General features: G+C 47.7%; 4 protein-coding genes across 5 annotated transcripts; 1 reads left to right on the forward strand and 3 right to left on the reverse strand.

Annotated features, from left to right (window-relative positions):
- Positions 1–1183: 1183 nt before the first annotated feature.
- L3040_004680 (uncharacterized protein) lies at positions 1184–3463 on the reverse strand (the record flags this gene model as incomplete). Its single annotated transcript, XM_007287999.2, has 6 exons — positions 1184–1224; positions 1284–1890; positions 1944–2066; positions 2129–2536; positions 2592–2714; positions 2768–3463. 6 exons carry the CDS (start codon positions 3461–3463, stop codon positions 1184–1186), a joined length of 1998 nt encoding a protein of 665 aa, XP_007288061.2.
- Positions 3464–3892: 429 nt separating this feature from the next.
- L3040_004681 (uncharacterized protein) lies at positions 3893–5011 on the reverse strand (the record flags this gene model as incomplete). Of its 2 annotated transcripts, XM_066156294.1 has the most annotated exons (2): positions 4633–4656; positions 4736–5011. In XM_066156294.1, the coding sequence occupies 2 exons, from the start codon at positions 5009–5011 to the stop codon at positions 4633–4635; spliced, it is 300 nt and encodes a 99-aa protein (XP_066011712.1). The 2 variants fall into 2 exon arrangements, with proteins under 2 accessions (XP_007288062.1, XP_066011712.1); XM_007288000.1 differs by having other exon boundaries at positions 3893–5011.
- Positions 5012–6463: 1452 nt separating this feature from the next.
- Positions 6464–8022, reverse strand: L3040_004682 (uncharacterized protein; the record flags this gene model as incomplete). The annotated part of the gene is made up of 3 exons (XM_007288001.1): positions 6464–7189; positions 7281–7302; positions 7457–8022. The coding sequence occupies 3 exons, from the start codon at positions 8020–8022 to the stop codon at positions 6464–6466; spliced, it is 1314 nt and encodes a 437-aa protein (XP_007288063.1).
- A 1414-nt stretch (positions 8023–9436) lies between these two features.
- L3040_004683 (uncharacterized protein) lies at positions 9437–11191 on the forward strand (the record flags this gene model as incomplete). The annotated part of the gene is made up of 2 exons (XM_007288002.2): positions 9437–9994; positions 10058–11191. 2 exons carry the CDS (start codon positions 9437–9439, stop codon positions 11189–11191), a joined length of 1692 nt encoding a protein of 563 aa, XP_007288064.2.
- Between the last annotated feature and the right edge of the window lie 1021 nt (positions 11192–12212).

Here is a 12212-nt window from a genome sequence, read left to right on the forward strand (position 1 = left end):
CCTCTCGTTTCCGTGGTTCAAGGAAAGCTGTCGAACGTCCTCCTCATGCTCATCGATCCCACCTGGCCCATCCCGCCACCTGGCTCAAAAGAGCAATTCAATCAATCAATCCATATCACGCCTAGTCGTCGGAACTCCTCCCCTTAGAAGCTACCCAGCTATCCTCATTCTACCCCCTCTTTCTGTCTTTCTTCCTTCCTTCCTTCCTTCCTTCCTTCCACAGAGCCCCCGAAGTTCAACTGCCTCCCTCTCTCCGCTTCCGTGACGACGTGTCGCAAACGCAAACGCAAACGCGTCCTCTCACACTGCACACTGGGGGTGCGTCCTCTCTGCATACTTACATACCTACCTACCTAATAAACGCTTTACTTTACGCGATTCCAGATTCCAGATTCGAGGATTCGAGAATTCGAGATTCGATTAACATACGTACGGGCTTCACAAAATATCTAGGATGATTTGTGAGGGAGAAGAGGTAGAGAAGGTAGAGCAGGAAGAGAAGGTAGAGAAGGAAGAGAAAGAGAAAGGGATGTACGGGAGGGGTTTCTTGGATTCTCGATTCTCGATGCTCGATCTGGGCAAGGATTACAGGTGGGGATCCACGGCCTTGAATTCTTCTACCTGGCGCGGGGCCGTTCTTGCGAGGTGCTTACAGGTTCGGAGGTTGGATGGCTGCGTTCTGAGGAGGAGGGAGAGGGGGAGGGAGGGCTGCAGGCCTGTCTGCCAGCTTGCTGAAGCCAGTGAGTAAGTGGTGTTATGATGGGAGCTATTTGCTTTTTGAGGTTTGCTTTTTGAGGTTTGCTTTTTGAGGTTTGCTTTTTGAGGCTTGCTGTTGCTGTTGCGGTTGCTGTTGCGGTTGCGTTTGTTGAGGTAGGTGTACATGTGTGCCGCAAAAGCGAGAGGAAGCACCTGCGCAGGATAGGTAGGTAGGATGTCAGGTAGGTAGGCAAGAACCAGACTTCAAAGATTCCCCCTGAACGAGCTTCAACCCAGCTTGAAATTTTATTGCTTATAGCGTTACTGAGACTCTAGCTCCAACACTACATCTAGCATGGAATCCAGGGAAGCTATTGAAATACTCTTCGTTGCATGGATGAATGACGGGGAAAATGAGATCCTAGCCGACCAAGGAGAGGAGAGGAGAGGAGAGAGACGAAAATGCATAGCACTAGGCTCGATAGACTCACGGATACAGCTTCGAGGAGAAATTCATTGCTATGGCAGCTGTGCTATGGCTCAGAAAGAGGCATGCGACTATGAGTGAGGACGCAGCAATCACTCACCATCCCGCTCCTTCTTCATGGCAGTAAGGTACCGAACAGTGTACGTCAAGAAGTCAAACTCCCCCCGATCCTTCTTAATAGAGCGGATCTCAGCCGGCATAGGCCCAAAGTACGCATCCAGCCACCCATCAGCCTCCACATAGTTGATGGGGTACCAATCTCCAGCCGGCGGAAGCATTCTAGAGTTCTGAGAATCGTCGGATCCAGCTACACTGTCGGAGTCCAGTGGGTTGTCAGCTATGGCTCCCAGGCTTCCGTAGAAGTCCACATCATCTTGCACGAATTTGCTCTTCTTTGCTTGCTTTTCCCCCCTAGCATGTTCAGCTAGTCGTCTCCTCTCTGGATCTGTATTGCCGTCCTCTTGGAGCTTCGCGGTATTGATGGAACTTGTCGGCCCCATATTAACAGCAGATTCTTGGCTTCCATCCGAACCTGTAACTCCTCCGAAGTTGTTAATGCTTCCAGCGGGATCATCTGCCGTTTCTTTTCCAACAAGGCTCTCCCTGACCCTGCGGATCTTGGGCTCGCCACTGAAGGCTGATTTCTTTGCCATGGCCTCTTTAGCGGACCATTTTTTCTCATTTTTGCAAGCCGGAGAGACCCTTGGCTACGCATACGGTCAGTACCTCATACCAGACTGTTGACTTCAGGAAGCCCTACCGTATTCAATCTGCGCTCCTGCCTGAGTAGCTTATCAAGCATTTTAACACTGCTAGCCGTCGCCATCTTTGCCCGTATCTGCGCGATCTGTTCGTTTTTGCTCAACAGCGGGGTTTCGTGGACCTGGTATTAAATTCTTAGTAACGTCTCAAGCTCAGTTAAGAATCATTCATGGGCTTTAATACCCGTGCAACGACCTGTTGGATCTCCAGCTCAGCTTCAGCTTGTACCTCCGCTTCTTCTAGGCCACGATTTCGCAGGTTGCTGAGATCTATATACTCTCTAGATGCATTGACGGCGTGAATGTAGATGGCCTTGATTTGACCGGTGGTTAGAGTGAGGTGCTGGTTGTCCCGGATAACCCACCGCGCGAAGGTCTCTGGCCTGACGAACTGTCTCAGAATCGGGAGTTCTGTTGATTTCTTGTGACTTATTATGATGGAAGGTATGGAAAGACCTGCTGGGAGGAGAGCATCGTCGCGAGATTCATATGGATCGTTGAAATTTTCCGAGCAGGGTTGTCTTGTCCTCTCCTCCTTGTTGAGAGTGGGAACTGTAGGAACATTGGGCTCGGGATCGAGAATTGTTTTGGGCTATTGCTTAGGTAAAAATCCATACCTACATGATAAGATCCTCAAGAGAGCTTACTGTAGTTAAGCGTTTCTCTCGGGCGAGCCATTTTACAATATTCTTGTTGTCGGGCGACTCTGCAATCATTGTCCGAACATGATGAATTTGCTCGTCTTTGCTTAATATCTCATCAGTTTGGATCTAGAATCGGCATGTTAGTAAAGTTCAGGTTGCAGCTGGCAATTAAGACTTACCTGGGCTATGACTTTCTGGATTTCGAGATCAATTATGGCCTGCCTGTCTGCATCATTTAGACGATCAAGACGGCTTCTCTTGGGTAGTTTGGTAAGATCCACGTATGGCTTGGCCATATTCACGGCAATAACATACGCCGTCCTCAATTCGTCGGCCGAGAGGTTGAACTGCTCATTCTGTTTGACGAGGCGCTTGGCGTAAGTCTTTGGTTTGACGAACTGTCTGAAGATTGGTATTCCACCTGGTAAATTGGGACAAGTCAAGATCACTGGTAAGGTGAGTCCCTCTGGAAGGGTCGTGTTGCTGCTAGACAGACTATTGCTGTTGTCCAAGTTATGGTAGGTATTTTTCAAGACGAAGGGAAATGGAGGCCCTTCACGAAGATTAGTGTCACCGCCGGGTAGACTACCACCGTTATTCAGGGTATCATGAGATAACATGGCTGTACTGTCGAAGACGTCGAAGTAAGCATCGTTATCGCCCAAGTCATCGTAGGGTACTGAGTATGAGCCAATAAGATCATCAAACTCCAAGCCAGCTCCACCGCCGTTTTCATCAGCAGACTGGGCATCTTCAAAGTCGCGTTCGTCAGCTGACTGTGCGGGATCCCTACTCTCTGCATCGCGACCAGGTGGCAGTATAGACTTTCGTGGAAAATTGGGCCACTGTACTGCGGCCGGATTAAGAGGCGCCATGATTGAGCGCGAGAGATGTTGTGGTTGGGGCGGAGGTGAAGAGAGAGCAGGAAGAGAGAAGTGGGCGAGCATAGACTCCACAACTTTGAGTACGCGCGATCACGAGGTCGTCTAAGTAGTTAAGGACAAACGGAGCTGAGCTGCAATATATGAATGGAGCACTATTGCTTGAATCTGTGAGAGGGAGATTATTGTAAGTTTTATTTGATAGCTTAGCCCAAAGCTCACCGTCAGATGGCTCGCCCGACGATGTAGTCGAAGTTTCCCTGAGTACTAGGAAGTTGGGGCGGAGAGAGAAGCCCAATATATGCGGGTGGGTCTGGCTCGAAAAGACAAAAGCAGACGTTACTACTGTAAATCGTAATTCTAGTAATATTAAGTCTACGCATCTATGCTACTTTGAAAGGCACTACAAATCTACTTGCTCGTCTACAACTTCCCGGCCTGCGTCTCAAACTCCTTACTAAATGGCCAAGTAATGTATCCGTCCTCCTGCTTTGCATTATAGAACTTTTTCCGATCATATGGTGTGAAAGCAATGCCTTGCTTCAATCTGAATACCAGATCGGGATTGGAGATGAAGTACCGTCCAAATACCACAACGATATCACTGCCCGTATATTCCTCGTCAACAGCTCTCTTCGCAGACTCAGGCTTGAATCCACCGGCAATCAAGACCGGACTTTGGTTCGCCCAGATGTCGATTAGAAAGTCGACTTTTTCGGTGTTCTCCACATCAGCGTTCCCTGAGACCCGCGACTCGACAAGGTGGACGTAGGCCAGCTTCAGCTTCTTCAGCTCGTTCGCGTAATACGCAAATTGTGGCACCGGATCGTGCATTTTCATGCCTTGAAATGGCGAGAACGGGCTCAGCCTAATGCCGGTTTTCTCAGCACCAACAGCATCAACCACGGCTTTCGCAACCTCGAGACCAAATTTCGCTCGCTTCTCCACGCTCCCACCCCAAGCATCGGTTCGATTGTTGCACGTATCTTGCAAGAATTGATCGATCAAGTAGCCATTCGCGCTGTGAATCTCCACACCATCAAAGCCGGCCTTGATGGCATTCTTCGCAGCCTGGGCGTACAGCCCAACATATTCCTTGATCTCCTCATCCGTCAAAGGCGTAGGTGTAGCACCACCTTCAAACGTAATATCGCTGGCACTCTTCACGACCCCTTTCTCGCCCAGCTCTTCCCTCAAGTTATCAGCAAACGCCGCCCGTCCCAGCGCCCAGAGTTGCAGGTAGATGAACGACTTCTTTCTGTGCACCGCGTCGGTGACGTTCTTCCAACTTGCAATTTGTGCTTCGGACCAGATTCCAGGGGCGTTAGCCATACCACCAGCTTGCGGGGCGATGAATGTGGCTTCGCTGATAAGGAGAGTTCCTGGAATCGAGGCACGCTGGGCATAGTATTCGGCAACCATGGGGAGAGGAACGTGGGTCTCGTCTGCGGCGCGGAGGCGGGTGAGGGGTGCCATAACGACTCTGTTCTGGAGCTCGAGGTTGCCCAGCTTGAGTGGTTTGAAGAGATTGGAGGTGGCCATTGTGTTGCTTGTTTGTTGAAAATCAAGATTCTGGAAGGGTATCTTATGAGAAACGGAATTGGGATTAGAACGCTATGAGAAGGAGAACGGATGGAAAGAAAATCTACCATGGAGGGGCAAGATCTTTATACCAACGCTCTGCCCCTCCTTACCGCATAGTCTGCCGGTATCCATGATGGCGTATGCACAAGTAAGTCCTCCATCCACCCTTTGACCTTTGATTGTTCAGCAAGTCCGGGCGAACATTTTGCAAGTCCTCGGCGATAATTTGCGGACTAAACCCAACAGACCATCGGATTGGTTGGCCATTCAAGATAACCGCCACAGTAAGCTTTCGGGCTTGGAAAGCAGATGTCGATGCTGAGGGATATGCCAGCAATTCTGAATCTCGGATTAGAAATCAACAGTCATGACATGAAGTAGATCTCGGCAGTGTCGGTGGCCAGTGCCCTCACCCTGTCGACTCCTGCTTGGTGTTACGGCCGAAGCGAACGACTCGTCAGTTTGCATATACCCGCATCTTTATCTGGACGACATGCTATCATTATCAATCAATCCTATGATATTTGTTTCTACTGCGTCCTCTCGTTTCGTGGAAGGAACACGAGATGCCAAACCATATCCGGTAGCACCGCATTCGAGGACGATTTCTCGGGAATGTCCCATATCGAGCATATTATTAATTACTTGACCGACTTTGGTTCAGTTGAAATAAACCTGCAACCGTGCCATACATCACTGCATAGGGGGGAAAAAAAAAAAAAAAAAAAAAAAAAAAACCACCGTATATCAGCTTCGTTTCTCAGTAGATGCTTGAATTTGCAACTTCCCTTAGTTCTGAGCAGGGCTTCTGCAGGGTGGGTATCATAGACTATAGCATTGCTACTGCTCCACGAAAAGACTCCTTTCCTGGACCAGGATATTACATCGTGTCGACGGGGTTGAAAGTGAAAGAATATATGCGTATGTATGGGTTTGTTCTGAGCTCTAAGTGTAGGGAAACAATTGATAAAATCTTACCATTCAAGGAAGAAGTTCTGGGAGCGATGACACATTGGATATCAAGTGAGCCTTACATATTCTTCCTAGTAGATCTGCAATTAACGTGGGATTCATGCGTCTAATAAGGAGTTGGTGTTAAATGGTTATGGTAGCCTGTACCATGCAGGTAGCAGACTATTGTACCCGACATTCGAATCCGTCAGTGTATCGAAAAATACTTACCTAGATTGTCTTATTGGAAAAAGTGGTGACGTTTGGGAACTCTTTGGTTCCGGCTGACCTAAGCCAACAACACCTATCTTGGATAAAAATACGGATATCATCTGCTTGACGGCATATGCCTGTCTTGAACAATGCCCACGCTCGCAATGCCCCCTTTGACGCCGTCAATGCAATCCCCAAACCCGTGAGTCATTTTCTCCAAGAAACGAAACGACGCAACGCTAGTCACTATACGTGCTGCCACCCATTCTCGAACAGCACCTGCATCTCGTTAATCAAACACTCCAGCCCATTCTCCTTTCTGTCCTCCGGCGGACTCATCTTCCTCCCTTGCGCCACCCAATTACTGACCCTCGCCTTCACCACCCTAGTCTCGCTCCAAATCGCCACCCTATTTATGGTCCTGGCCCATCTATTTACCCAGGTCCCTACCACCGACTCCCACCCACCCGGCCAAATACTCCCGTCTCCACCAGGAACACCATCGACGATATCCCAAATATCAGACTTGATCTCTACACCGCCGTTGACTGCGGAGTACGGAGAGGCCTTGTACGCTACTCGCACATTGGGGTTGACCCAGACGCCTTTTATTCTCCGGAGAGGGTTATCGGAGTGGATGAGGCAGCATTCCGAGCCCTCGAGGTGTTCGTTGCCGAGGGAGTCGGCGATGCCGCGGAACTTGAGCGGTGGATTTGCATAGAACGGTGCGGCGGAAAGGGAGATGAGACCATTCCAGCAAGATGCTACTGGGATGGGTTGATTGTAGTACAAAGCTGAGCGAGAGACAGAGGAGAAGAAGTACGGGTAGCGCTGAGAAGCGGTTTTGTCGCCGTTGATGTCTCGGAGAGCGAATGTGTCGTAGTAGTGGTGTGGATTGCTGGCAAAGTCGATTGCACAAGCTGCCGCGTAATCCCCATCTCTTGTAGAGAGAAGAGTTGTCACATCCTCAGTCTGTGGAGGCAAGTCAGCAGCGCGTGAGGAACAGAATTCTTCACGTGTATTAAAAACGTGATCTTCAAATGCTAACATTCAAAAGACTTACAGAAAACAAAACATCATTTATCCTGGAATGAAAATTTAGAGTCAGTGTTGGGACTTCAAGGAATCATGATGAGTGTTAACAATGTTTGAAGAGACGGAAAGGAATTACCAAGACTCAACTGTGGCCGATAGCTCCCGAAGCAACCTCGTAGGGGAGAACACTTGGAGGATACGTACCAAAGAATCTTATCAAATTTCATCTTCTGACTCGGATCAGTCATGGGCTCCATGGCCTGATTCCTCAAGGCCGCCAGATACGGAATCCGGCGAACCTCCCACTCGGACTTCCGGTTAGTTCGGATCCACCCCGTCCTATCCTCACCTTCTTTGGGAGGGTTCCTTATGAACTGAAGCTGCTCATTGACATCGATACCCAGATCTATTCTGTTTTCGACTCCAAGAGCGATCAACTCGCGCTCCAAGTCTCTCAAGGCACCCTTCGTCTCTTCCTGAGATCCGGATTCGACGATCGATACGTAGACATTCTGAGGACCGAGATGTCGGACGAGGTTCAAAAGTCTTTGATTCCAGTAGAGACGAAGTATGTATTCCGAATTCCGGAAAGTGGAGGCGATGAATATCTTCTCGTCTCTGAGATGAGACGGCAACGAAGTTCTCCTGATTGACGCTGGTCTCGAGGACAGTATCGAGAAGACATCCAGGAGAAAGAGGGTAGCGAGTACGATTAAAACGGGTTTCGGGTGCAGATAGCGCCTGCGGATAGATCGGAAGATAAGTAGCATATTGCTTGCCTCGATGTTGAATCCCGGGGGTCACGGAGACGGGAGCTAGTTGTATGTCGTCAAATTAAAGGAAAAGGAGGTCCGGCTAGGCCGTCCAGGACCACTGTGAAGCCAAGACCAAGACTTTTTTATCAATAATTCCTACCATCCAGGAGACGATATCGAAGGTGACTGAGAAATAGGAAGTGAGATTGAAGAGTAACAAGAGAAAATAGGGCGACAGTGATATCAAAGCTACCTGGGTACCTACTATGCTTCAAAAACGTACCTCTTGACAAAAAAGTACTTGTCTGGTCCACGGTCCACTGAAACCTTAGAAAGGTGTCCTCGGCAAAAAGCGCCGTTGGGTCTCTTTGGCCGGTCCCGTAAGCGAGTGCACGTGCGAAGATCATCCAAGGGTCGGGTCTTTCAGTCTCGCACTGGCCACGACATTTATTCATGCTTGAAATCAACATTGTTCGAAACATAGAATCAACATTGTTCGAAATATAGAATCAACATTCTTCGAAATATATTACGTTTTATATGCGTGTACCAACAGCAAGATTTATCACGCTCTTGTTGGCACCGTCACATCGGTCTAGATTTCAATATTGCTTCAGATTGGACCAATCTCTTGCGCCATCAAAATGGCTTTAGTCCTGTCATCCAAATCTCTGTAGCTCAACTGATCAGTCACAGCAGACATACGAGGAATACATGTCGGAAGGCCCGCCTCACAAAGACGGGGATGAGCAAAACAATGCTTGTTGGAAGGTGACCTTGGCAGGCAAAGCTATTCATTCCCTGCATTCTTTACTTCAAGTTTTGAGACACAGCGGGGGATTGAAGAATGCAGCCAAATTGCTGTGCAACTATGTCTTCAGCTTAAATACATATAAATACATAGAACCGAAAGGAATGCGTGGAGAAAGCGACGGGCGCTGGCAGGGGAAACCAGTCAGTCCATATCATGCAAGCTCACTCACAAAACCACTAAAACATAATGAGTGGTAGAATATAGTAATAGCCATCATTTTGCTTGCCTAATTATAAGCTTCTTCTGGACTAAGGTTGATACGTCTGATCGAGCCGAGACCAGTGACCACATAACTCTCCACCATAACTTTTCACTGTAGTTTCTATAGCGAATATTCGCTGTTAGTTGTATTATGTCCAGTTGTGATTGACGCCTTGTCGATCGCCTAGCATGGGTAATAAACTAAGTATACATTTGATCACAGGTCACATGATTATGTGGCTACTTATTAAGCTCCATCACGTCTTCTTTCAAAGTTGATCTTCGACATCCTGGGCTCATCCCGGGCTCATCCCGAGCTAATCCAAATCTATCAGACTCCTAGGAATACTTATGCCATCAAGTGCCACGACTGTAAAATCCCCTACGTGAGTCATGACCTCCAAATCGCGGACGATGAAGCAACTCAAATGGAAGGCCTCTGGCGACGCTGACAAAGGCCTCAATGTTAATCACACTCACCGTATCAAGACATCCTATGGCTCCGGACTCGCCGCCTCAGAGACCGTCCCATCGGGATCAGTCATCCTTAAGCTCCACTCGCCAAATCTGCTCCTCGTGGAAAAGGAGAGTCTTTCCAGGGTATGCTCATTCTGCATGCGCGAGTCTCAGACCATGAAACGCTGCAGTGCCTGTAAAATACCACACTACTGCGGAAAGGCTTGTCAAATCGGGCATTGGCGGGAGATTCACGGCCGGGAATGTGCACTCTTAAAGCAGTTGCCCGATGTACCGCCTACGGCTGTCAGAGCTCTGATTGTGATGTTGTTGAGAAAGAACAGTGAATCAGAGGGTGATGAGGAGAAGGGCTGGAAGGCGTTGGAGAGTCATGTCGGGAAGTTGCAAGGAGATAGGAAGAGGTGGGAGGAGGTTTTGTTACAGGCGAGGGCAGGGATCGAGTTTACGAAGTCCCGGGTAGAGCGGATGGAAGAGGCTATCATGTATCTTTGTGTGGTAAGAAAAGCCCGATCCAGTTATTTTCACTATAATTCGAGATTGCTGACGATCATAATTCAGTTATCAACAAATGCCTTCCGGATCACCCTACCAGACAACACGCCTTTCGGCATGTGTTTTTCTCCCACGCTTGCTCTTGCCAACCACTCCTGCAAACCGAACGCCATTATAGTCTCCAATTCTCGCAGTATCTCTCTTAGAGCTTTGAGGCCTATCAAGAAGAACGAACAAATCTTCATCTCGTACATCGACCCCACTGAGGACCTCCCATCCCGGCAATCAAAGCTCAAGGAGCGCTACTTCTTCACTTGCAAATGTGACAGTTGCGAGAAGAACGAGAATCCTTATGAGGCTTTTTTAACATACCAAGAAGAGATTGGAGAAGAAACAGCCGATAAGAGGATGGATATGTTTCATCCACAGCAATATCTCGCGAAATCAGCGCAGAATATGGCTACCATTCTGCAACAGATGCCAATCGTCAAGCAACACCAAAACCATACATGGAAAGCTAGTGCTCTATTGGAACAGAGCCAGAAGCTTAGCGAAGCCAACAAGAGATCCCGGATCTCCACTCTTGTCCATGCTGCCTCATTGTGCGATCCGCTGACCAGCGAGAAAATATATGCCTTGGCGCCCTATCCAGAGATTCTCCACGAGCTTTATCTAGCATATGTAGATGCTCAAGCCTTCGTATTTGCTCTTATCACTCTGCTACACCTATTCCTCGGCGTCGATGTCTTCACATACTGTCAACCTCACCACCCCGTACGTGTCGTTCGACTCTTCACCATTGCCAAGCTCTTGAAACACATCGCGTCGCTCTCGCCGACCGAGCTCCTCCAGGACATCAGCGGAGACAATACGTGTCCGCGCGGAGAGGCCTTGCAAGGAAAGGAGGATATTGCGAAATCTGTGCAGAGTATGGACATCATCAATGCATTTCATGCTATTATGATTCTGGTGTGGGAGGAAGCGAAGAAGAGCCACGGGGATGATAGTTTATTCGTGGCGGAGGTTGAGCAGGAGATCGAGGAGGCCGAGGAAGTGCAGAAGAGGAGGGGACCGATTGGGGACAGTCTGAAGAAGTGGATGGAGGATGTAGAGGATGCGGAAGGGAGCAAGCAGGCCGAGAAGTGTTTTGCCGGATTAAGGACGTTAGCAGGGCTGTCCGAGAAGGTCTTCCGATCATAGATCAAAGCAGCATATTATGGAAAATTCAAAGCAAATGATACCCGCCTATGTTAAATTCGAAATCTAATATGTATATCAAGTAATCAATAATCAATCAATATCGTTAATTATGTCGAGATAAAAGTGGATCCTGGCTAGGACCGTAAACCCGTAAATTGTTAACAAGGAGGTTACCTTAAAGGCAGGTAGGGGGTCATTTAAACCGTCAGCTGACAATCCGATGACAGTCTCTTTAAGAGACGATTCCAAGAGGTTGGCATAGTTAGTGGATCACCCTAAGCCGATATTTAAAATTGAGTAGAATCTGAAAACAAACGATTTAAATTATTTAAATCGTAGCTAAAATAAAACTATTTCAATCGATTGAATCGTTTTTTATAAGAGCTCGTCTTTTCGTGAAAAGATTATTACTAAAATAAAACGGTTTTAATCGATTAAATAATCGTTCATAAAAGTCGGTCTTTTTATAAAAAGACCGTTTTAAGACCGTCTTGTGGCCGTCCTAAGGCCGTCCCAAGGCCGTCCCCGAACTTGAAACCGTCCCGGAAAACGTTGATTAATAAGCAAATAATTTTTTTTTTTTTTTCAATTACTTAACAGTCTACCCTTTGCTAGGTATACCACCCCTTTATCACCCCCCCCCTCCCCCTCAAATGCTCTGAAGGCGCGTCTACGCGGATGAACTTTTACTGAATCGATCGATTCCGATTATTAAAAATTTAAAGCGTTGATATATAAGCCGTAGCAGCGATACCGAGAAATATCTTGGCATCGAATTTTTTAAATCATTACTAAAACGATTCTATTTAAGAAATAGTTTTTATTTACAATTATATCTTATTTGAAACAGTTATCGAACTATTTCAATTTTTTAAAACGAGCTTATTAATAAGCCTATTTTAAAAATATAGACGGGGACGGCTATAAGACGGCCGTAGGACGGTCCCAAGCTCGGGGACGATCAAAAAGGTGAACTATTCTTGATTTGTAACTAGTACTGATTTTAAACGGTCCAATAATC

The sequence above is a fragment of the Drepanopeziza brunnea genome (genome assembly GCF_022702325.1).
Source record: "Drepanopeziza brunnea f. sp. 'multigermtubi' strain 214-2 chromosome Unknown ctg7, whole genome shotgun sequence".
NCBI lineage: Eukaryota > Fungi > Ascomycota > Leotiomycetes > Helotiales > Drepanopezizaceae > Drepanopeziza > Drepanopeziza brunnea.